Source organism: Capra hircus, chromosome 5 (genome assembly GCF_001704415.2).
Source record: "Capra hircus breed San Clemente chromosome 5, ASM170441v1, whole genome shotgun sequence".
Lineage (NCBI taxonomy): Eukaryota > Metazoa > Chordata > Mammalia > Artiodactyla > Bovidae > Capra > Capra hircus.
In genome coordinates this window covers 25401717-25423572 of record NC_030812.1, presented here as the reverse complement: position 1 = coordinate 25423572, position 21856 = coordinate 25401717, and the positions used below count along the sequence as shown (strand labels likewise).

Genomic DNA, 21856 nt, shown 5'->3' with positions numbered 1-21856 from the left:
TCTGATCAGTGGGGGCACCGGGCCGGGTTTATTGCACTTGCAACAGAGTTTAAATAAGTCCCGGGTGTCCGGAGCCGAGGTGAGGGGAGGGTTGGGTAGGGAGAGGAGGGGCAGCGTCAGTGCAGCTGGTGGGCAGAACCCAAACCCGCAGGCCCGGGACAGCAGGCTCCCCTTTCTGCGGAGGACTGAGAGGGCCTACGTCCAGCCGGGGTTAAGGTTCCAGATCTGTTACCATCATGGCCCCTTCAGGGTCCTGGGCAATTCCTGACTTCTCCTGAGTCAGAGGTGGATTTGGTCTCCAGGCCCAGGTCTGGAGCAGGCTCAAATGTCCTGGATCTGCCTAGTTAGGTTACCAACGTCTGAGTCTGGGTCCCAGGTGAACTTCAGGCCCCGGCCCCAGGTTCGATCTGGCCCTGTGAAAGTTCTGGTTCCCCTTGGAGCTGCTTCTGGGCCAGCGTGGATCCTGGTGTGGGATCTGTCCTGAGCTGGGCCTGGGGTGCCATCCATGGTTAGTGTTCTTTGTTGGCCCACCGGGGTGGGGGCTGTCCAGAGCTGCCATGTCTCGCTCCCCAGGTTCCAGGCTCTTGGCTGGGGGCTTCCTGTGGATCTCTGGCAAGGCCGACGACAGATCTCTTCGGGGTTGGAGCTGGACAGGAAGTCCTGGTGCCACATCTGAGCCGGAGAACTGGGATTGGATCCCCTAGTTCTGGTTCCAAGGTGTTTTCAGGAAATTCTCCAAAATGCAAAGGTGGCAGGGAGGCTGGGGCCTCTGTCCCTGGATCTGAGTTCCCTCATCCATGAGGAGGGCATGTGTAAACGAGGGTCCTTCACAGTGCATGGGGGGAGGGGATCCCCAGCTCCTCACCTCCCGGCTCTGGCCCTTCAAGTATGTCTCTGGGCTGGGGAGAGGAGCTTCTCCCTGGCCCTCAGCACCTTCAGGAAGCGCCCAGCCCCCTCCCTGTCAGTAGACTGAGGGTGGGGGGACTGGCCCTTCAAGATTGGGAGGAATCAGGCATCGGAGGTGGCTGGAGGCTTGAGCTGAGCTTTTTCCATGGCGGTGCCGTACGGGAGGGAGCGTTTGAAGAATCCGAGCTAATGAGAAGGAAGGAGGGAGAACTGAGTTAGTTCTCTGCAGATCTTATCCCAGGAGGGGATAAAGATGACTTCAGTGCTTCCAGTCTCCCCATCTTGCAAAAGTGGCCCAAATTCAGGCTGTGAAGACTACCTCTCCAAGAGGTCTAATGGGCCAGGAGGCCTTAGGCTGGGCTGCTTTGGTGTTGTAAAAATGCCCACAGTTAAGCCAGGGATGGCAAACAGATTTGAAGTCTTGCTGCCTAGAAGTGGCTGCCTCTTGGGAAGGATTCTGAGGCTATTTCTAGAGTATGATCAGTTAGGGATTGCTACCATGGGTTTCTGGTGGAGGTGACACACACATGTGCCACACACTGGCCACATGTGTGAGTCACCTTGATTTTGAAAGTATTGGTAAACTTATCAGCTTGAGTCAAGAGAACTCTTTCTAAGCTAGGGGCTGTAGAATGAAAGAAGGGATGGTATAGGCAGTGTCCAGAGGGGATGCGTGTGGCTGGAGAACGGGTCTGGAGGCAGCTACTAGGGAGTGTGCTAGGTCAAGGGCAGAACCTGGTGAGAGAAGGCCAAGTCGAATAGGATGTGGCTGACCTTGTAGAGGATATAGATGAGCAGACCGAGCAGCAGGAGGCCAATGAGGATGGCTAAGATAATGATCCAGAGAGGGACTCCGTGGCTGCCTTCTGCCTTGATCCACTGCACAGCCGTGGCCACCTGGGGAGCAAGCCAGGAAACGTCACTGGAAAGCCGTCTGGTTCTTCCCACCCTACACCTGGCTCCCACTTGCCACTCCCATTTTAGGCTAACAGAATTCTGAACTTCAAATTTCTAAAATGTGCATTACTGTTTCTTTCAGGCCTTCACTCCTGCTCATTTCCTCTCCCCAGAAAAGACTCCTTTCCTGACCGGTTAGCCTGGTAGATCCCATGCAGTCTTCAGGTCTTGCTGAAACATCACTTCTTCCAGACAGCCTTTCCCAGTTCTGCAAGTGTGTGTTCAAGTCCCCTCTGATGTGGTCTAAACATGCTGACCCTGTCACAGTCTTCTCACTGCCCTGTCCATCTTGTTTATCGCTGTGTTCCCGGGACTTAGCACAGTGCCTGGCACACAGCAGGCGCTCAGTCAATGTTAGTTACCATAATCGGGCCAGCGCCCGTCATGTAGTCCTCGTGCCAGGCCCAGAACTCTGTCTTTCACGGCCCAGCCTGCTGGCCTTAGACTTACCTGCAGCTCCTTTTGGGGAAGCTGCCGAGGCAGGATTTTATAGGGCATCTTCAGGGCTTCATACACGGCCTCACACTGTAGGCTAAATGGCTGGTGCTCCCGCTGTGGGTGGGGGAAAGGTGTTCAGGGTGGCCCCTCTTGGCATCTGGAGGACATCGGGCTCCCCAGTTTCTGGCTCTGGTTATAATCTTTCCCTATTTTGAACTCACTCTCTGAATCTCTCTATATAGTCCTTATAAGAGAAAATAAATGTGTAACTAAATAGTTATAACTGAACAGTGGATAATTAGATAACGGCATGTTTAACAGAAAAAAAATTTCTTGAGTCATTAATATGGGCTAAGCACCTAGGACAATGTTTAGCCCATAGTGTGCACTCAACAAATGACTACTATTTCCTGTTCATACATCTGCTTGCCTCTCCACGATGGATTCATCCTCTCTGTCTTTCTGCCCTTATTTGCCGGCTGGTCTCCCTCCAGCCCTCCACTCCTAATGGGCCAGAAAAGGGAAGCTGTCGCTCCCAGTGAGGCCACTAGGTGTCGCCAAGCACACACAGCCCTGTCCAAACAACAGTGAGGGAGGGGAGTGGGGATGTCTGGGTCCCAGTCACAAAAGGGGTGGCTAGGGCAGTGGGGAAAGCGGGAGTCAGTCCAGCAGACCTGAAGGTCAGGGGTCAGGGGTCAGGACTGAGGTGAGGCTCCCTCACCTGTAGGAAAGTCTTGGCCCAGACGCGGAAATGCAGTTGCAGACTTCGGCTCTCTTGCCGGTGGAGTGGCCCTAGCTCGCAGCGCAGCTTGAAACACTCTGCCTCTGGGCATTTCTGGGAAGAAATAGGAGGCTTGAACCGTGAGTTCTGCCCTTCTGGTGGCTCTGAGGACCCACAGAGGTACTCAACACTTGGGCCCAGACCTCATTCTCAGGACAACTTACCAGAATCTGAGGCCCTGAGGAGGCAGGGCTCCGACCTGGAACATCCCGTCTTTGCAGCTGGTGGTGCTGGGAACCCTCGGGATCCAACTGGAAGAGGAAAGAGACCATTAGCTGCCTCTCCCACCTCATTACAGCATCTGAGTCAGCCTGCATTTGGGGTCTGCAAGCAGCTTTGACCTGGTCTTCCATCCATGCAACTGACCACCTCCTATGGCAAGGCAGGAAACTCGTCGTTGAAATGAGTAAGATTTGGTCCCTGGAGTTTAGGAGGAGGCGATGTGTCAATAAATAATTAGGGCACTGTCTCTGCCTTGAGGCCTTTGCACTAGCTGTTCCCTCTGCTTGGAATACTCTTTCTTGAGTCTTCACAAGCAGTTTCATCCTTATCTTTCATACTCAATTCACCTGTTCCTTCCTCAAGAGGTCTTCCCTGATGATCCAGCTCAGACGCTCCTAGCTCCACCCCACCCCAGCATGTGAGCACTGCACTTTCAGCACTTTTCAATATCTGTTCCTCTCTCTATTTTTTATTGTGTGCACACGCTCAGTTGCTCAGTCATGTCTGACTCTTTGTGACCCCATGGAGCCCATCAGGCTCCACTAACTATGGGATTTCCCAGGCAAGAAAACTGGAGTGGGTTGCCATCTCCTACTCCGGGGGATCTTCCCGATCCAGGGATAGAACTCTCCTCTCTTGCATCTCCTGCACTGACAGGAAGATTCTTTACCACTGTACCACCTGGGAAACCTTATTGTTTATTTACCCTCCTCTAACTCCATGAGTAGGGACCTTGTAAATTTTGGTTCCTGTGATATTCCCTGAGCTGGTAACATGGTTCTGTACAGTCATTCATTTAATTTAAATGTTGTCTATGAATAAAATGAACTTTAAAACAGACACTGGGGTCTAGGGGAGTGGGTCTGAAGAAGGCTTTCCAGAAGGGGTGGTGCTGAGCTGGGCCCTAGGAGTATGCCAGGACATGGATTCAGGGAAGGATACTTCAGGCAGAAAGACAGAAATGCAGTGCTTAAAACAATCTTTTCCCCTCCCAGGGCCTCAAGGTGTCTGTGGGACTTCTGACTGCCTTCCAGTGGCCTAAGCCCTAGCTCCAGGCACATCCTCATTAGCTCTTCTAGGTCCCTGCGAACTTCCCCAACTACCATCGACTTGGTGCCCCCCACCTCCCGGCCAGTCCCCAGGCCCCTCACCTCCAGGCCCTCTGGGTTGGGGGGGTGACTGGTGGTGCAGTTGTTGAGTCCTGTGACCCTGGTCACGTAGAGGAGCTGCTGGCCATCCAGAGCATGGGGACAGCTGAGCTCCAACACGCCCTGGCTAATGGAGCTGGGGCCCAGGTTGATAAGCTGAGGAGAGGAAGGCACAGTCATCATGGGAAGGGAGGGAGCGATTCTTCCCTGTTGAGACCCGGGTCCCAGTGGCCCACTCTGCTCTGCTCTGAGTCTCAGGAGTGAGGCAAGAAGTCAATGGGCAGAGAAGAAATCCTTTCCAGCCAACCCTCCTGGAGGTGGCTCCATCCTCCCCTTCTAAGTCACTCAGCTGGCTGGTCTCTCACTGATCCTGTCCAGGCCTTTACCCCCCTTGCCCCTCTTCCCCTCAGCCCCTCAGGCTGGCCCCAGCCATCTGTCACTCATACTGGCTCCTCCTTCCCTGTCATTCATTCTAGCCCCGCCCTCCATTCCCAGCAGCCCGCGCACCTCATAGACATGGTGGACGGCAGGGCCCACGTCACCCTCCTCCTGCGGCTGGTCTTGGGGACGCCAGTCGCTCACCGGAAATAGCACTGCCTCGGGCTTGGAGACCCTGCAGAGCAGGGTGGTTTAGAGGACAGTGGAAGGGACCCCATTTCATATGCCTCGTTTGCTAGAAGTCCGTCTCCCCTCCCAGAGACGCCCTGTTTTGCCCGGGCACTGACCCGTTAAGAGAGACCTGGGCCTGAGCCTCCACTGAGAGCCGGAAGGAAACCACGTCGCTTTGCGAGTTGTTGAGATTCTTGCTGTGGGACGAGGAGAGACTCTGATGGTGCTAGAGCCCAGCCAGAATGCCACCTGCGCCGGACTCTGCCCCTGCCCCGCCCCCTCCCTACCTGAGGATCTGGAAGTCAAACTGGATGGTTTTCTTCGTGTCCCTGAGGTGAGGGACTGTGAACCGAAGGCCACCCCAGAGCTGCGGGACAGGGAGGACAGACAAGCGGGCTGTTAGACCGGGCGTCTGCCACACACCAACTGCGGCCCTCCTTCCCTTCCCCCCAGCTCAGCTCGGCGTGAGATGGCCCCAGACTTACACTGGCCCCGGCCTTCATGGGGTTGCCCAGGTCACACACCAGCAGACGACTCTGGTTCACAGCAAAGTAGTCACAGCTCAGGCTGGAGAAGTTCTGGAGGTGGGGTGGGTGCAGGTAAGGCTTCGGTGTCCCCCTGGCAGGGTCTCCTCCCAAGCCCCTCCTGTGGGTCCTCACTCACCCCTGGGTGTCTGACGAGTCCCGAGTACTCAGCTTCCGGAGGGGCCGTGACCCGAAGCTCTGCCTCGTAGGCTCCACCCTCACCCACATTCTGGGCGTGGAAGGTGAGGTTCAGAGAATTCTTGTCGCCCAGGTATACGTGGTTCTGCTCCCTGGAGGGGACACAGGGGTCGGGGACAGTGGAGAATTAATCCCCAAGCCAGACAATGGGCCATAACGATAATAATATAATAATAATAGACACCGTTCACTGACTTCTAGCTTTATGGCAGGCACTAGGCTAGATGGTTTATGTAGATTATTTCATTTAATCCTTCCAAAAAGCTAGAGAAATAGATGCTATTATTCCCAGTATACAGAGAAGTTGCATTATTTCCCAAGGTCACACAGCCAGCTGATATGTTCTTCTTCTTCTCCACGTGCCAGGTGCTTCCAAGCTCCACGTGTCCTGCTAGGCGACTTCAGCATCTGGAACCCCCCAGCCTGACGTCAGCCTTCACTCACCCAAACACTTCCAGCTGTAGGTCTGGCACACAGATATTGTCTTCTCCACAGTCCAGCAAGATCTGAGCCTGGAGAGTGGGGCAGCCGTGAGAGGGGGAGTTGCGACTGCCTCCCAAGCTGTCAGCTCCCCGCTCCAGGGCCCCGTCCCCAGGGGCCCAGGCCCCTCTCCTCCTGGCCTGTCTCCCCACCCTGCCTCACCTTGTCCTCTATGCGGCTCTTGCTCTGGTAGTGTAGGACTGGCCGGAGGCCGTGGCTGTCCACTGGGGCTTGAGGGTCCAGGGAGAAATTGAGGGCGATGTGAATCGGGGAGAGTTTATCTCGAAACTCTGATTCGTTCTGGGGCGGCGGTGGGGGGGAGGGTTCACAGAGTCAGGGGACACAGGGGACTTGGCGACCCTGCTCCTCATCCTCTCACATCTCCTTTTGTCCATGCAAGACCCTCAAGAATTTAGGTGTCCCAACAACCGCGCTCATTGCTTCTGAGGCAGCCTGGTTCCCAGCTCCTCGGACAGAAAGGCACTCTGCCCCAGCCCCCCAAAGACCCAGGACCTTCACTGGAATCTCCCAGTCCTCTTCCCTTCAGGAGGGGTCCCCGGTTCTATGTGGCCACCCTCCCCAAGCCAGTCCATGCCCCGCCCTCCTGCCCCTACCCTGAGGTAGATCTTCATCTCTCTGCAGTCCTCCCGAGCCCCGTTCTGGATGAGCAGGGTCTGGGTCAGGGTGGCCTGTCGGGAGGCCAGGAACAGCGCCCGCCGTACCCCGCCCTTCTGCTTCTGCCAGTCCAACTGGAGCTCCACCGTGAAGCCTGTGGCCGTGCATGTACGTTAAGCAGCATCTTCCCCTCTCCTAATTTATCCAGAGAGAAAAGAGGTCCCCAGGTCCCCAGCCCTTCCACCCCCGCCCCAGTGCCCGAAAGGTTCATGCAGTCTCCCTCACCGATGGAGTCAGGAACATGTTTTCCAGAAGCATTGAGGCAGAAGCTGAGATTGATGCTAGAGGACCAAAAGGAAAGCTGGTGTATTCACCTGGAACAGGCATTGTATTCTCTGCCTGCCTCCCAGACAGACCCGGACTGGGACGGGCCCATGTGCCCCCTTTCAAAGGCCTGCTCACCCTCCCCACTTCCAGGCACAGATGAGGTACCCCCAAACTCTATCCTGCAATCTCCCTCCTCCACCCCCCCACTCACCAAGTCACAGGGTTCCCCTCCAAGCTGCAGCTGTGCTCTTCTGGGTTGAACATGGCGGGAAAGATGGTGAGGGAGGCACTGGCAGACACAATGGGGCGACCCCTGCCAAGAGTGAAAGTGGGGGGTCAAAGAACTAAGGCTCCTCGGGAACGCGGGCACAGGAAGCCGATGCCCGAGCTCCAGGATCCCAGTTGGTACACTTCCCCAAACTCAGCCCTGTTGAGAAATCCCCCAGTTCCCGTGTTTCCCAGGCTATCCCCTGCCCGAGTTCATACCTGTATACCACAGCCTTGTCTACACCAAAGGACCCCACAATCAGATCTGCAAGAAATCAAAAGAAACTACCCCATATAGCAGGCCCCCAAACAGAATTCTTCCCAACCCTTTCTGGCTGCTTTTTCAAGGAGGCTGAAGTGAGGGGGCATCGCCATCTGGTGGCACATCCTAGAACTGCACCCAGGAGCTTAGGCAAATGCATTAGAGAGGCTAGGGGGTCTGCGACCAGGGAATTCTCAGGTGAAAGGGGCCTCGGGCACCACTCACCAGGGTATCCATTGCCATCTAGGTCTCGGCCTCCTCGAAGGGCAGAGCCAAAGAAGTCCGGTGTCTGGCCAGCTGCCCACAGGGGCAGCAGAACCTGGGAAGGCTTAGACGCCAGACCCCCTGGGCCCCCAGGGAATATAAACACCACTCCCTGCCGGTTCTCCCCACCAAAGGCAGCCCCGATGGCTACATCTGCAAAATACACAACACACACCAGTCAGCAGGCCAGGAATCCAGGAGTTCAAATCTCTACCACCAGACCCCAGGACCCAGGATCCTGTTTTTCCCATCTGTCATTCCCAGTATGCTAAACTCTTCAAGCCCCAAGATCTAGACATTGGGATTAAAATCCTCCAGGAGACGCTGGGAGGTCTTGGTTATCTTATCTGACAGTTACCTCTCCCCAGATCCCTTCTGACTCAGGCCCCTGGCTCCTCCTCAGCCACTCGAGCCCATAGCGTGCTTACCATTGTAGCCATCCTGGTCTAGGTCCCCCAGGGGGGTCAGGGAGCTGCCAAACCGGCCAAACTCATCCTGGCCAGTGAGGGTCAGGGTGGGCATGGGCTCCATGCCAGCCAGGCGCTGCAGGTAGATGTAGACCCTGCCCACCTCCTGCGGCCGCCCGTCGGCTGTCCGCTCCATGAGCAGGGGCGCCCCTACCAGCAAGTCGTCCAGCCTGAGGATGGGGGAAACATCGGCATCCTGAGACCCTGTCCTTCCCCATCCCCTCTTCAGTCCCAGCACCAGGAAAGCCCAAGCATCCTGGATTCCCGGCTGTTTCCCACCCAAGGGAGAGGCCTGAGATCTGGCCTTTGGCGTTCAGCTCTCTCCTTGCCCCTGAGCTGAGGGTATGCAGGCAGGAGGAGAATCCAGAGAGGAACTCTCCTTCAATTCTTCTGTCCCACCCCCACTCCTCACCCCTGGGGAGGGCACCGCTGTGCCTTCTCCACTACTCACCCATCCCCGTTGATGTCTGTGGCGGCCACTGCGTAGCCAAAGTAGGAGGCCATCTGGTAGGGGGACAGAGCGGCAGCAGCGGGTCAGTACCGGGGAGTCAATCAACAAGGGCTGTGGGGGTAAGTCAGGGACTCCAGGGAGCCTGAGAAGTTGGGCTGAGCTTATGACTCAGGGCCAGGGCTTGGCTGGCAGAGGGCCAAGCTGGGTTGTAGAGGGGATGTCCTCACCTGTTCCCCTGAGAAGTTGTAGAGGGACCGGATGTCTGAGCCATTAAGGATGGTGACCTGGGGATGAGGAGATACACCCATTGGTCCCAGACTTGGATGGAGGACAGATGGGTGCAGGATACTCAGGGGCAGTCATTCCTTGGAGACACAGACCACTTGTCCCGTAATTCCCTTCTTTGCTTTGCCTTCGCCATAGTCTTATCTCTATACTGGTAGCTCCATCTCAGGTGGACTTCATTGTTTTCCTCCATGTCACCTATCAGCCACTACTGAGAGATTCCGTACTTATCTGTCTGTTGTGCATCTGATCTACCTACTAGAATGTGAGATCAGTGAAGGCAGGAGCTGTTTTGTTCTTTGCTTTCTCCCCAGAGCTTAAAGTCATGCTTGGTGAGAGCAGACACTCACTAATTATTAGCTGAATGATTGAAGCCTCATGCCCCAGCCCTCCCAAACCACATACACTCACGTCTCGCCCATGTCGCCCCTTAGTGATGGGCTCTACTGGTCTCTTGACTCCTCATTCTCTTCCCCAGTCTTGCTGCTATTCCTCTGGTGTGAGCCCTCCCCAAGGAATGCTGGAGAAAGCCCTGGTCTCCCCTTGCCTTGGACATTCCCTTCCCCCCAGTGTCCTTCCCCACGGCACCGAGACTGATCACCCTAGAGCTGGTCTAGGAGGGACACTGCTGGCTTGGGAAATCGTGGTGTTTCCCTGCAGCCATGGCCCAATCTCAGCTTACTGGCTGGTCCTCTGAGGCCCTGGAGACTCTGCACCCAGCCTGTTTTTGCCCAGCCTCTCTTTTTCTGTTTGTTTGGCTGCACTGGGTCTTAGTTGTGGCGTGCAGGATCTTTCGTTGTGACGTGAAGGATCTAGTTCCCTCATGTTCAGGGACTGAACCCAGACCCCTTGCATTGAAAGCATGGATTCATAGCGACTGGAGCACCAAGGACTCCCCCAGTCTCTCTTTAGTCTCTCCACTGTCAGTCAGCCCATGCTAAACTGGCCTGAACTGTTTCCCTTTCCTTCCACGCTTTTCTCATGCTCCTGTCTAGGATGCTGTGTTTCCTCATCTCCTCTGGCCTTTCACAGAACCTTTTCTGATCCATCCCCACCCTAGAAAGGAGGTTCTTACTCCCCCCAAACTGCTGTATCATCTTAACCACTTTTCTGAAATTTATGTTAGTGCAGAAAGAATGCTGACTTTGGAATAAGACAGGTCTGGTTTTAAATCTCTGTCTAGCCACTTACTAACTGGGTGATCTTAACTTACTTGGTCTCTTCGAGTCTCAGCTTTCTCATATGTAAAATGTGACTGGTAATATCTCCCCCGATAAGCTTGTTGGGAAGAATAGAAATCACGAGTGGACAGCGCCCGATGCACTGAGGGGCATATGCATAAGAGCTGCAAGCTAGATTACCATCATATGTATGTCTTATCTTACATACTTGATTAGAAGCCTACAAGACGGGGTGTGATGTCTTATTCATCTTCTTATCTCATACCTTGCCCTAATAAATGTTGGTAATTGAATGGACTCCTATGGCATTCTTATCTATATCCTTTTTAAAGCACTCGCCATGGTCTAATAATAACAACTACAGTTGTACCCTGCCTAAGAGTTCACTAAGTACTTTCACGTGCCTTATCTCACTTCATCCTTACAAGAGCCTTGTGAGGTCAGAACTATTATTATCCCATTATTTAGAGAAGAGTGAGGCTCAGAGAGGTTAAGCAGACTCAGATTTTTACAGAATGAAGTGGGATAGGAATAAATCACAGATTCATCCAGAGTAAGTGCCAGAACTTGAACCCTGGTCTGACCCAAGAGCCTGTGTTCTGGTCCACTTTTTGAACCCTCCCAAATCACCATGCATGGTTCTTTGTGATTAGGCAGGGGAGGGGGTGAGGGGAGGGAGGGTCAGGCTGGGCCTTACATAGCCGTAGGTGAGGTTCCCTTTGGGCACACCAGCAACGAAGTCTGGAAAGGGAAGAAAAGGTTGCAGGCTAAGGGCAGGGGAAGGGGAGTCAGACAAAAATGTCTCAGTCCTTGGGGCTCCAGATCTGGGGTCTTCATCTGCCCCCTCCCTTGGCCCCAGCCTGGGGACACACTCACCTTCTCTATCATCACCACTGAATTCACCCACAGCCACAGAGTATCCTGGGGGACAGGTGGATGGATATTAGGTTTCTTGCTTTGGGGACCCCTCTGTATTGGCCCATTCCTTCCCCACCCCTACTGAGCCTTCATAGTCAACCCACACATGACACATGGGGCCAGGGGCTGGGGATGCCTGGGTGGGAGAAGGGAGGCGAGGGGTGAGTGAGGACAGGGGCCTCCCCAGGTTCTTCCCCCGCAGCTCCCACTCATTTGCTCACTCACCCAGGTAGCTGTCATCGTAGATGGAACTGGCTTGGCGAGTCTGCAGCTGTCCCCGAACTGGGTTGATCAGGTACCCGGGATAATAGGATTCTGCAATCTGCTCCTGGGTGGCGGACAGGATCTGGCCTGGAGAAGGGGATAAAGAGGGGATGGCCGGAGAAGGAGGTGGCAGGGATTGGGGCACTGGGGGCTGATGGGGAGACATTCAGGAGTCTGGTTCAAGGAGGGGAAGCTTTTGGAGGCTGGTGGGAGAGGACAGGTAAGTCTCAGAGGACAGGAAGAGGAGTACTGGGACAGGGTCAGAGGAAGGAAGGATGGTGGTCTTGGGCTGAGAGAGGGATGAGAGGCTGGGTGCGGGAGACGGACGCAGGGACAGTGGAGGATGGACTCACCTTGCCAGAAATAGCTCCCTGGTCCACCCAGGACCACACGCCCAGTCTGTGCAGGGGAAGAAGGTGAGTCTGCATCTGGTCCTGATTCCCCTGCATCCACTACCCACAGCCAGGTTCCTCCCAGATCCCTTCTCACCTTGGTGAACTCGGCACTGAAGCCCCCTTGGCAGTAACCCTGCCCTGCTTCTTGGCTGAAATCTGCAAGAGGAGAAGGAGCTGGGAAGACGCTCTGCACAGAAGGGTCAGGCAGGAAACAGCAGAGAGTTTGGGGAAGGCAAGGGGAGAGGGGGCCCTAGAAAGGAACTCCCTGGGCCAGAGAGTGGGCTATCAAGGCCATTGGGGGTGGGGGACTGTGGGGACTCACGCCACCCCTGCGCTACCTGAGCGGCAGGGTGCATACTCCAGAATCCGGGTGAAGTTGCCTGTGGAGAGGTAGCAGGTGCCCACGGGATCACTCTGCGGCTCCTTCTCGGTGCGCCAGCTGTAGAGGGGAGCACAGGCCTGGGAGGGCCCAGGAGGAGGAGGTGCCAGGTTTAGTCCACAGGGCCTCTCTTCCCTCCCTCCTCACTGTGCTGTTATCCCCAACCACTACCCCTCTGGCCCATCATGGCACTCAGCCTGCTGGGCCCTCACCAAGATGGAGGAGCCATGGGCTCGCACTGTCGCTCCAAACCACTGCAGGGACTTGTACTCCACAGGCTCCTCTCCCTCTGGGCTGGACGTTGAGGACTCCAAGATCCGAGAGCCTTGGGGAAGTGATAAAGTGGGGTCATGCCAGCTGTGGGCAGCCAAGCCTTAGAGCAGCCCCTGCCCTCAGCCTAGGGGTATCTCAGCACTTGCAAGCCCTGAGCCCATGACTCATGAGAGGGAAAGTGAGGAAGGGTCTTTACAGTCTGCTTGTTGTGGCCTGACTCATCTGCTGCTGCACGTGTGCACATACACCCATGTGTGCACATATGCACAGGTGCACACACACAGAATCTGGGGTTTCTAGAGTTGCAGTCCCCTGGTGTGCTCGCCTCCTCACCCACCTGGGACAAGGATGCTTGTGATAAGGTGGGGAAGAATGCCTATTTCCTGACAGGGCAACCCTCTGGGTGCACGTGTGTCTACACCTGAGCTTGTGTCTTAGCACCTGTTCTATGACCTGGACCTTTCTTACAGCTCTGGATCTCTGCCCTGTCTATGTGTGTGTGTGTGTTCATGCATCTGTCTGTCTGTCTGTCTCTATCCTTCCAAGCCCTCTCTGCCTTTCTTAAGACAGCCTTTCTTATTCCTTTGCTTCTCACTTGTCTTTCAGATTGAAAAAATACTAATAATCAGGGACTTCCCTGATGGTTCAGTGGTGAAGAATCCACTTTTCAATGCAGGGGACATGGGTTCCATCCCTGGTCAGGGAACTAAGATCTCACACACTTCAGAGCAACTAAGCCTGTGCACCACAACTAGCCTGTCCGTGGACCTCGATGAAAGATCTACGCGAATGCCATGATGAAGACTGGATGCAGCCACATAAATAAATATATACTTAAAAAAAAATCAATTGGTTTTGTGCTCTTACACCACCCCTCCCTCACTGTCTCTGTCTTTTGATGCTCTCCTCTTTTGTCCCCTCACCCCAGTTGCTCTATGGAGCCAGACTGCTCAAGTTCATATCCCTGCTCCACCTTTTACTAGCTGTGTGACCTTAGACAAGTTACTTAACCCATTTCCTATAAAATGGGGATAATAATACCTCATGCCCTCATTCAAAGGATGAAGTGCGTTAATATGTGTAAAGTGCCAACAACGTTGCCCAGTGCATAGCAAGTGTTCTTCAAGTGTTAGCTGTTATTACTATTTCTCAGCCTGTCTCCCTTGGTCCATCTCTGCATCTACTCGGGACCTTAAGCTCCTTGAGGTCGGTGGCTTAATCATGTTTCAAGCCCCTGCAGCACACAGCACAGAGCCTGGCACGCATTATCACTTAGTCTGTGCTTAGTTAAAAGAATTGGACTAGGTTCTGTGACTCTCCCTGTCTTTGTCTGTGTTACTGCCCTGGCCTCCCAGAGTGTGGGTGATTCAGGGAAAATGAGAGCCACATGTTTCTGAATCATGCCCGCCCTCCTTGGGCTGGGCTGGACTGGGAACGTGGTGTGAGTGCCACGGGGAGCCGCTGCACCGCTGCTGCGCGGAGCTGGAGTCCCAGAGCCCGGGAGCACGTGGCCCTGGAGCTGGTTAGGCTCCGCCCCGCGCTCCAGATCCCGCCTGGGCCCCGCCTCCCAGCCTCAGTCCCACCCTTTAGTCCCTCCCCGACCTGCGAAGCGGGTTACCTTTGCTGTCAAATTCAATGGGGGTGCACTGTGCCGGGCTGGTGCCCCAGGGGCAGAGGTAGACGGCACCGCCCTGCAGCACTCCCGGCTGGCTGGTGTTAGCCTTGGGAGCCCCCACCAGCACGCTGACCCTACGGAGAGGAAAGGAGAGGCATTTCAGGGGGGCTCCTAACTCTTCTACAGTCTCCCCAGGCGGGGAGGGGCTGGCTGGGGGTGGGATAGATGCCCCCCGAGTTGTATTTATATCTCCGAAGATGCCACGGATGCCAGAGGCACAGGCTGGAGTCAGGCGGTTCCCATGTGCCGCTGTCACTAACACAGCCCCTCCTCCCCCTCCCCCGACCCTCTCCTTTCCTACCTTCCCCTGTCATTAGAGGGAGGAACCAGAGTCAATTCTGGGAAGGGGTTGGGGCCAGAGGGCCTGGACCCCAACTTCCCCATCTCCCCTATGGACCTGCGAAGACTGGAGGTGCAGCCCCTGGAACCCCAGAGTCCTTTTACCTACCCTCTGCTCCCAAGCCAAAGCCCTTCTCTGGGCAAGACCCAGGCGTCCGGCTGCCCGGCCCTGGGGTGTGTAGGAGGAAAATGTGAGGCCTGGAAATCAGGCAGTAGAAGAGGAGAGAGGCCCTGGAGGATGGTGAGAACAGATTGTTCCCCGGGGCCTGGGCCTGCCCTCACCTTGGGCTCTGGTGGGACCTCCCCATCCCGACTGGATCTCTGTCTCAGCCTCTTAACACCTTTCCCATACACCATCCCTCAAATCCGAATTCAGATCTCGCTCTGCTGGCTCTCAGTTATGGACACGGTGCCTCGTTCCCCCTGAGAGGACGAGGAGGAGGTTGCCTTTGCTGGGGGTCCTCTGTAATGGTGTGGTGTCAGCGAAGGTCCTGGGTAATCTTCCTGCCTCTGGCTCTGCCTCTATCACTTCTGGGTCCTTTGCCTCCAAGGCCTCAGTGCAGCTGGCAGCCCTCTGGGCTTTCTCCTCCAGAGTCTCCCATGAGGACTGCATCTGGCAGCCGGGGCAACTGACCCAGTGTCCCTGCCAGCCTTGGCCTCTGCTCTCCTCCCGTATCTGCCTCTGGCACTGCTTCTCAATCTGTTCCTCTGCCCCATGACTGCTTGTGCTCTTGGCTCTGGTTTTAGGTCTGTCCCCCTTTGTTCTTCTATCTCACATCTTGGGCTTGTCTATCTCTGTTGGATTCTGGCCCCTTTCAGCTCTCAGCACCCCCAACACCCACCCTTTTCTTGATATTTGGATCCCTGCATCAGCCTTTCTTACCGGGAGTCCCCAAGTCTGAGGTTATGATAGAGATCACAAAATCAGGGGTGTGTGAGACACGGGGATGGGTTGGGAGACAGGATGGGTGACAGTGGCAGGCACACTGAGTAGGGGAGGGGCGAAGGGGTGGTGTCCAAGAGGAACAGGATGGGAGCACCAGAGGGAGCGGCTCCAAAGGACTGAAGTGAGGGTGGCTGGACCAGAGGATGAGGACGGAGCAGGGAGAAGAAGGGTCCAGAGCAACAGGAGGGGAGGCCCGGAGTGAGAGTTCCTGGAGTGATGGGGGGTGGGGTGCCAGCCTCGGTTACCCTGGGGACAGGAAATGTTTACTGCCTGTGGCTTCCTGTCTGTTTCCAACCTCTCACTTCTCCGTTTGTCTCCCACCCGCCTGCTGGGCCCCACCCCTCTCACTCAGGCGGTACAGCCAGCTGGGGGTGGGTGGGAGCTGGCTACTCAGAGGCACAGTGACCTGGTTGGCTGCCAGGCCTAGTAGGTGAGGTTGGTGTTGGGGAGAGATTGCCTTGCCCCAGGGCTGGGGGAGAAGAGGGGTGCAATCCCCCGTAGCAGAGGCAGCTCCAGAAAACAGCAGTGGTACAGGAGTTCTGGGTCAGGCACGAGCTCAGTGGAGACTTGGGAATACCCTTTCCTGCTTCCTCTGGGTGAAGAGGTTGCAATGGTTACCTCAAAGTCTTCCAGAGCTCTGATACTCTTCCAGGCCTTGGCCAAGGGACCCTACTCCCACCCCCGATTCTCCCACCACTTCCCTGGGTGGGGGAAGCAAAGCCTGAGGAAGAAGCCTGGAGTTTGTGGAGGGGGCGGAGGTGTGAGAGGGGCCTTACAAGGTTTATAAATCCCCCAGGCTTGTGGGACAGGGGCCTAGGCTGTGGCTGAGTGAAGGTTCAAGGGATCTGGCATGCAGGCGACGGACACAGATCCCAACTCAGACCTGCCCCGCACCGCCTGTGGCTTACAACTGAGGGTGCATGGCCCTTCCTTCCCATCTCCTCCAAGTCCAGTCAATAGTGCCCTCCCCCATTGCCGAGCAAGGCACCCAGTGTCCGGCGTGGCACCTCACATAGCTTATCCTTATTCTCCCACTCCTGGTTCCTGCTTCCTAAATCTTACAGCAGATGGATCCTACTAGGGGTCCAAGAAGGTAACAACAGAGGGTCCTTGGGCTATTTTCATTATTCAGAAAGCCTAACGGAAATCATGCATTTACCTGATAAGGCAGCCCAGGCTAATTAAAACCTCAAGTGTATTTGCTTTGGGCTGTAATTATATCGACTCCTGTGGGGAACCTGGTTATCTCATATTGGTCAGAAGCTCTGATTGGCAGCTATGGATGTCTTCTTGTTCTAACTTCTAGTTGATAAAAAACAGGAAAAAGGAATTAATTATTCCTTCCTCAGCGCAGCTTGGCAGATAAACTCTTCCAAACTATGGAGACCAAGGGAAAAAGTAATTGCCATAATTTATTCTGAAGCCTCAGAACCCTGGTATACTAGACTTGGTTCTTGGAGACACAGGCTGCCCCAGCTGGAAGGCGCCAAGGAGGGCATCTCCAGGATTGAAGACTTTCTTGGAGAAGCCTCAGGGCTGCCACATCGAGTAAGCGGAAGCCAATTTGGTCCTGACACTGCTCCCCTTCTTTCAGAGCAATCTCTTGTCTCTGTTTTATGTAGAATGCCCTGGTAAGATGTCATTTGAATTAGAAAGAAAAAGAGAGGAAGGAAGGAAGAAAAGGAAGAAAGAAAGGAAGATGGAAAAGAAGAAAGAAAACGTTAACAAAAAATACAGCTTATCCAGTCCCCTGTCTTCATTGTACAGAGGGGGAAACTAAGTCCCAGAGAAGTTAAGTCACATGTCCAGGATCACTCAGAATCTTTTCCAATGGAAGAGCCAGAAGCTGGGAGTCCTGTTACCTCGTCTACCTTGTTGCCAATTTGTCCCCTCCTCTCCACTATCTCACCAGTCAGGCTTCTGATTAACCAAGTTCCTGTTCAATACATGGTTACTGTTTGACTCTGATGGCCTAACAAGGTCGGGGGTGGAGAGGAGCAAATGGACCGACTCAGTTCCTGCAGGTCCTACAGCAGCCCTGGCCAGGCCAGAGGAAACACCTGGTTCTGGGTCCCCCATTGTACTCTCCAGGGAGATGCCTGGCTGGCTGAGGAGGAAGAGTTGCCTCTACTTGTGGCAGTACTACAAAGGGCTAAGGAGGTAGGCTAAGGCTGGTGCACCTTTTAAGTGCACCTCTTGGGCCAAGTTACTGATTTCCCCTTTCCAAGACTTGAATTCTCTACCTGTAAGATGATGGGTTGCTCTTGGATGGTCTCTAAACAGACTTCTAGTTCTAACCTTCATAACCTTCACAGTCATAACTCCTGAAATATAAATATATATACATATATATACACACAATGGGGACAGTAAGCTTCATCTGTCTAAGGCAAGGATTTTTGTAATGATCCAACAGAAAAACTGGTATGAAAATGCAAAGAAATGTGCTTTTAGTACTGCTATAAGCAAATACTAAAAGCCAGGAAGAAATAGTGAGAAACTTAGATGAACTAGGTGGTGTGCAGGGAGGAGGGAACCAGAAACAGAAATTAGGTACCTCATGAAAGTCAGGCCTCCCATGTATACTGATCACCCTCTGTGGACCAGGTCCCTTTATACATATTGTCTCAGTTAGTCCTCAGAACAGCCTCATAAGGTAGGTGTCTGATTTTCAGGAGAGGATCAGGTTCCAAGATTTAAGTCTTTAGTAGCTCACCCCAGGTTACACAAAAAATAAGAGGTGGGGCCTGGATGCACACCCAGCTCAACCTGACTTAAAGCCTGGCCCTTTCCTACCGTGGAACTTCTCTCCATGCTTACCCTGCCCTCTGATGCCTGCTTACCCTGCCCTCTGATGCCCTTTCAGTTTCCACCGTGAGAGGTGAGGGAGGAGGCTGAGAACACCGAGGCCCTCCCTCTCCAGCGATGGCCCCAGGTGAGGGGCTATGTTTGTCCCCTGCAGGGAGGAGGGCTTGGAGGCCCAGCTGTGGTGGGGAGGGAGGTCACTGGGGAGGTGGAATGTTCCAAGTCCTATTCTAAGAGTGCTTTGTACAGAGAAAATGAGAGGGGGAGGTGTGCAAGCTGGACACCTGGGTTCTCTTGGGAGGAGAGATGAGCAGAAGGGGAGGGGGAGGGGTTGAGAATGCTGGGTCCTGCTCTAGAAAAGGGCTTTGGGGACTGCAGGATCAGGCCAGGGGCCAAACAGGCACCTAGGGAACCTGGAATGTGTGAAAGTCCAGATGCTTCAGAGGCATGTTTTAAAAGGGAGATGACACTCTTGTTAGGTGGGGGTTGGGTAAGAGGAAGGTAAAGAGCCAGATAACTGACCCCAGCCCTGGTGCCCTGATGTGGGGAAGGATCCCATCCCCTCCCTCCCTCTTCTCTTCTCCATTAGGGTTGCGGTAAGCAGTTTGAGGGGGCCTTGGGGAGGCCAGGCCTGGCAGAGACTCCAGGCCAGGGTGATGCAATGGGGTTTGGGCAAGAGGCCAGGGGGGTGGGGTGGGGGTTGGGTGGGGACCTTGAATAGTCCAGAACCAACAGCTGGAGCCTAACCATCTTTCTTTTTTCCCCATCCTCAGGTCCTCCAGACAAAGGAGAAATCTGTCCCTGTACCCAAGTGGAATTACCTAGATTAACCCCTTTTCTCCAAAAGGAACGGGATGAGTAGATACCAGCTGACTGCATGTGTAAAAACAGCTCACCTCCTTGACAGAGAGCCTATCAAACCCGGACACCAGGAGTGGTTGTGCTGGTGGTGAAGAGCAGTGGTGCGGGCGATGGTGAGGAGCAGTGGCGGGCTCAGGGCCCAGAGACGTAGAAAGAGAACTCCTCCAGAGGTCGAGATCAGTCACCTGGCACCGGGAGTCCCTGTCCCAGCCCGGGAGCAGCTTCCTTCCCCTCTCACTACACCTCACTCTCCACATTTAAGCAAACACCCTTGTTTTTATGTTGCCCAGCTTGTCTCCCCAAGCCTGTGGGCACACAGGATCCAGGCTGCTTGTTACCCTGCTGAGTTGGGAACTGGGATCCTCCTTGGAGACTTCCCGGTCGCTGAGGTCCTGTGTTCTGACGCTCTTGGGCCCTCGGAGCCCGCGTCTCCCCAGCTTCCGACCCCAGCCCCAGAAGTCCCGGTCTCAGTTCGGCTCCAGCCGACTAGCTACAGGAAATCAGCTTTTCTCTTCCTCCCAAGAGCTAGAGGAAGAGGGAAACCGCCCACCCCCCTTCACGCGCGCACACACACCCCTCCCGACACATCCCAGTACCCGCCCTTGGCTGAGCCAGCCCCCAGCCCCAGCGCCCCCCAGGACCACAGTCCCGGGACTCTCCCAACTTCCCGGATCCCCGCGTCTGAACAGAGATGGGGTAGGGGGTGGCGGGCTGAGTAGGAGACCGAGGAGGAAGGGGAGGGAGCCGCCATCCCCCTCCCGGGTCTTTCCCAGTCTGAGTTGAGGGGGGGAGGGGAGGATGAGGCTGGCCCCCATTTAACCTCCGGGACCCCTTCAGCCTCCGACTTCCTTCTTACTACACACACACCATACAGCTCATTCTGCTTCGTCTCGTCCTCTCTGAGCACAATGGCCCTCAGGGGTCCCGGGGTTCCCCAGTGCTCTCGAAAGCCTCCTGGCCTCCGCGCCCCCTCTCCGTCCCCATCCGCCTCCGGTCCCCGCAGTTCTCCAGTCTCAACCAGAGACCCTCTGCTCTCCTTTCCCGCGCCCTCCTCTCTCTTGGCCGCAAGACCCCTGCCCAGACTTCTCCAGCTTGCAGCTTCGTGTCCTCTCCCCACCCCACACGTCTCTCCGCTGATCGCTCTCAAACTCCTGCCCACCCCCCCACCACGCCGGCCACTGTCCCCTCCCTACTCCAGCGCGGGCCCCCAACTCTAGCGCGGGCCCCCAACTCCAGCCCCAGTTCCTCCAAACTCCGCCTCCCAAACTCAAGCCTCGGTCCCCTCCAGACTCCAGCCGCGCCCCCAGTCTCCAGGCGCGCACCCCCGCCCTCCGCCAGCCCGCCGCCAACCCTCCTCAACTCACCCGTCCGTCCCCGGCCGGTAAAACTCCACCGAGAAGCCGAAGAAGGAGCCCGGGGGCCCGGAGAGCACTGCCGGGGCCTCCGCGTCCAAATTGAAGCCCCCGACCCGGGGCGGCGGCGGCAGCAGCAGCAGCAACAACGGCAGCAGCCGGGGGCCGCGCCGGGCGCCCCGGCGCAGCTGCACGGCGTGGAGAGGGGACCCTGGCGTCCGGCTCCCCATAGCGCCCGCTCTTCCCTGTCCTGGGGCCACCGACCCGGAGCCGCTTCCTAAACCTCCCAGAGGCGAATGACTCAACGCGGGGAGGAGTTTGCCAAACTCCCGGCTGAGCCCTCCCCCCGCCTGCCGGGGGGGTGGGCGGGGGGGCATTCCTGGGTCCCTGGAACGCTGAGCCCGCGCCCCCCACCCCGAAGGGGCGTGGGGGGGGCCGCACCTCTCCACTTCCCTCGCCCCAGCCCCAGCTGGAGGCCGGTTGTCTGGACTGGGTCAGACTGGGCGGGTTTGGGTTCTCCCCCTCCTTCTCTCTGCTTCCCCCTCCTTCCTCTCGCATCCTTTCCAGATGTACAACGTAAACGCTCGGAAAAGGAGTCGGAAAAAGGGAGTGGAGAATTTCCTAATGAGGAAAGGAATCACCTCTGGAGGGCGGAGGGAGTGTGAAATATGTGTGTGGGGTCTCCCCCACTAATTCAGGGAGGAGACTCCGGGGTCTAAAGAGAGAGGAGACACCTCTGGCAGCTGGCCAACTGGGATTCCCCCTTGCCTTCCGGGGCCACGGGGTGCCTGGGTTCCAGCCAGCTGGATTTGGGACTCAGGAGTTGAGGTACAAAGTGCTGCCAGTCAGCCTGATCTGATGGAGGACCTACAGTGCTCTCCGCTCCCCACGCCCCACCCCCAAGTTGCTAGAATTGAAAACTCAGGAGTCCAGGAGTTTGCGGTTATTCACCAGGAGATGTCTGGTCCAAGCCTCCCCCTTTTTGGTTGTAAATGTCCCTTCCTAGAATCTGGAGGTTGACCAAGAGCCTGGTGGTGGTGAAGAAGGGGTTGCTTTGGCCCTTCTGTGTCTTCTTGATTAAACTGGCCTGATTGCTACAAACCTGGAAAATTGTAGGAAGGGATGGGGTCGGGGTGGGGGTGGCAGTGGCGGTAGTGTTTTGCAAAGGGGCCCAACATTTGGCTTCTATTGCCCTTATGGCCTGGGAGCTGGAACCCAGGACCCCATTCTCCCAAGATTCCCTATGACTGTAGAGGAAGCGACTGTA

At 55.6% G+C, this 21856-nt stretch overlaps 1 protein-coding gene across 1 annotated transcript; it reads right to left on the bottom strand.

The window, feature by feature from the left end:
* Nucleotides 1–21067, bottom strand: ITGA5 (integrin subunit alpha 5). Its single transcript, XM_018047641.1, has 30 exons — nt 20602–21067; nt 14230–14360; nt 12551–12663; nt 12298–12418; nt 12054–12115; nt 11918–11963; nt 11526–11651; nt 11259–11303; nt 11080–11123; nt 9144–9200; nt 8917–8969; nt 8427–8635; nt 7960–8151; nt 7692–7737; nt 7417–7518; nt 7164–7219; nt 6878–7032; nt 6426–6563; nt 6228–6295; nt 5725–5875; nt 5547–5639; nt 5349–5428; nt 5178–5258; nt 4960–5065; nt 4456–4608; nt 3247–3333; nt 3023–3136; nt 2314–2415; nt 1681–1803; nt 1–1092 (listed from the first exon to the last, which is right to left on the bottom strand). The coding sequence occupies exons 1-30, from the start codon at nt 20964–20966 to the stop codon at nt 1009–1011; spliced, it is 3303 nt and encodes a 1100-aa protein (XP_017903130.1). The 5' UTR covers nt 20967–21067; the 3' UTR covers nt 1–1008.

Coding starts and splice junctions, on each gene's coding strand:
- ITGA5 (XM_018047641.1), bottom strand. CDS start 20,966: ATGCCCCCCCGCCCACCCCCCCGGCAGGCGGGGGGAGGGCTCAGCCGG. Junction 11,964..12,053: donor TCAGTGCCGAGTTCACCAAG/GTGAGAAGGGAT, acceptor TCCCCTGCACAG/ACTGGGCGTGTGGTCCTGGG. Junction 11,304..11,525: donor CTACGATGACAGCTACCTGG/GTGAGTGAGCAA, acceptor CCTGTCCCCCAG/GATACTCTGTGGCTGTGGGT.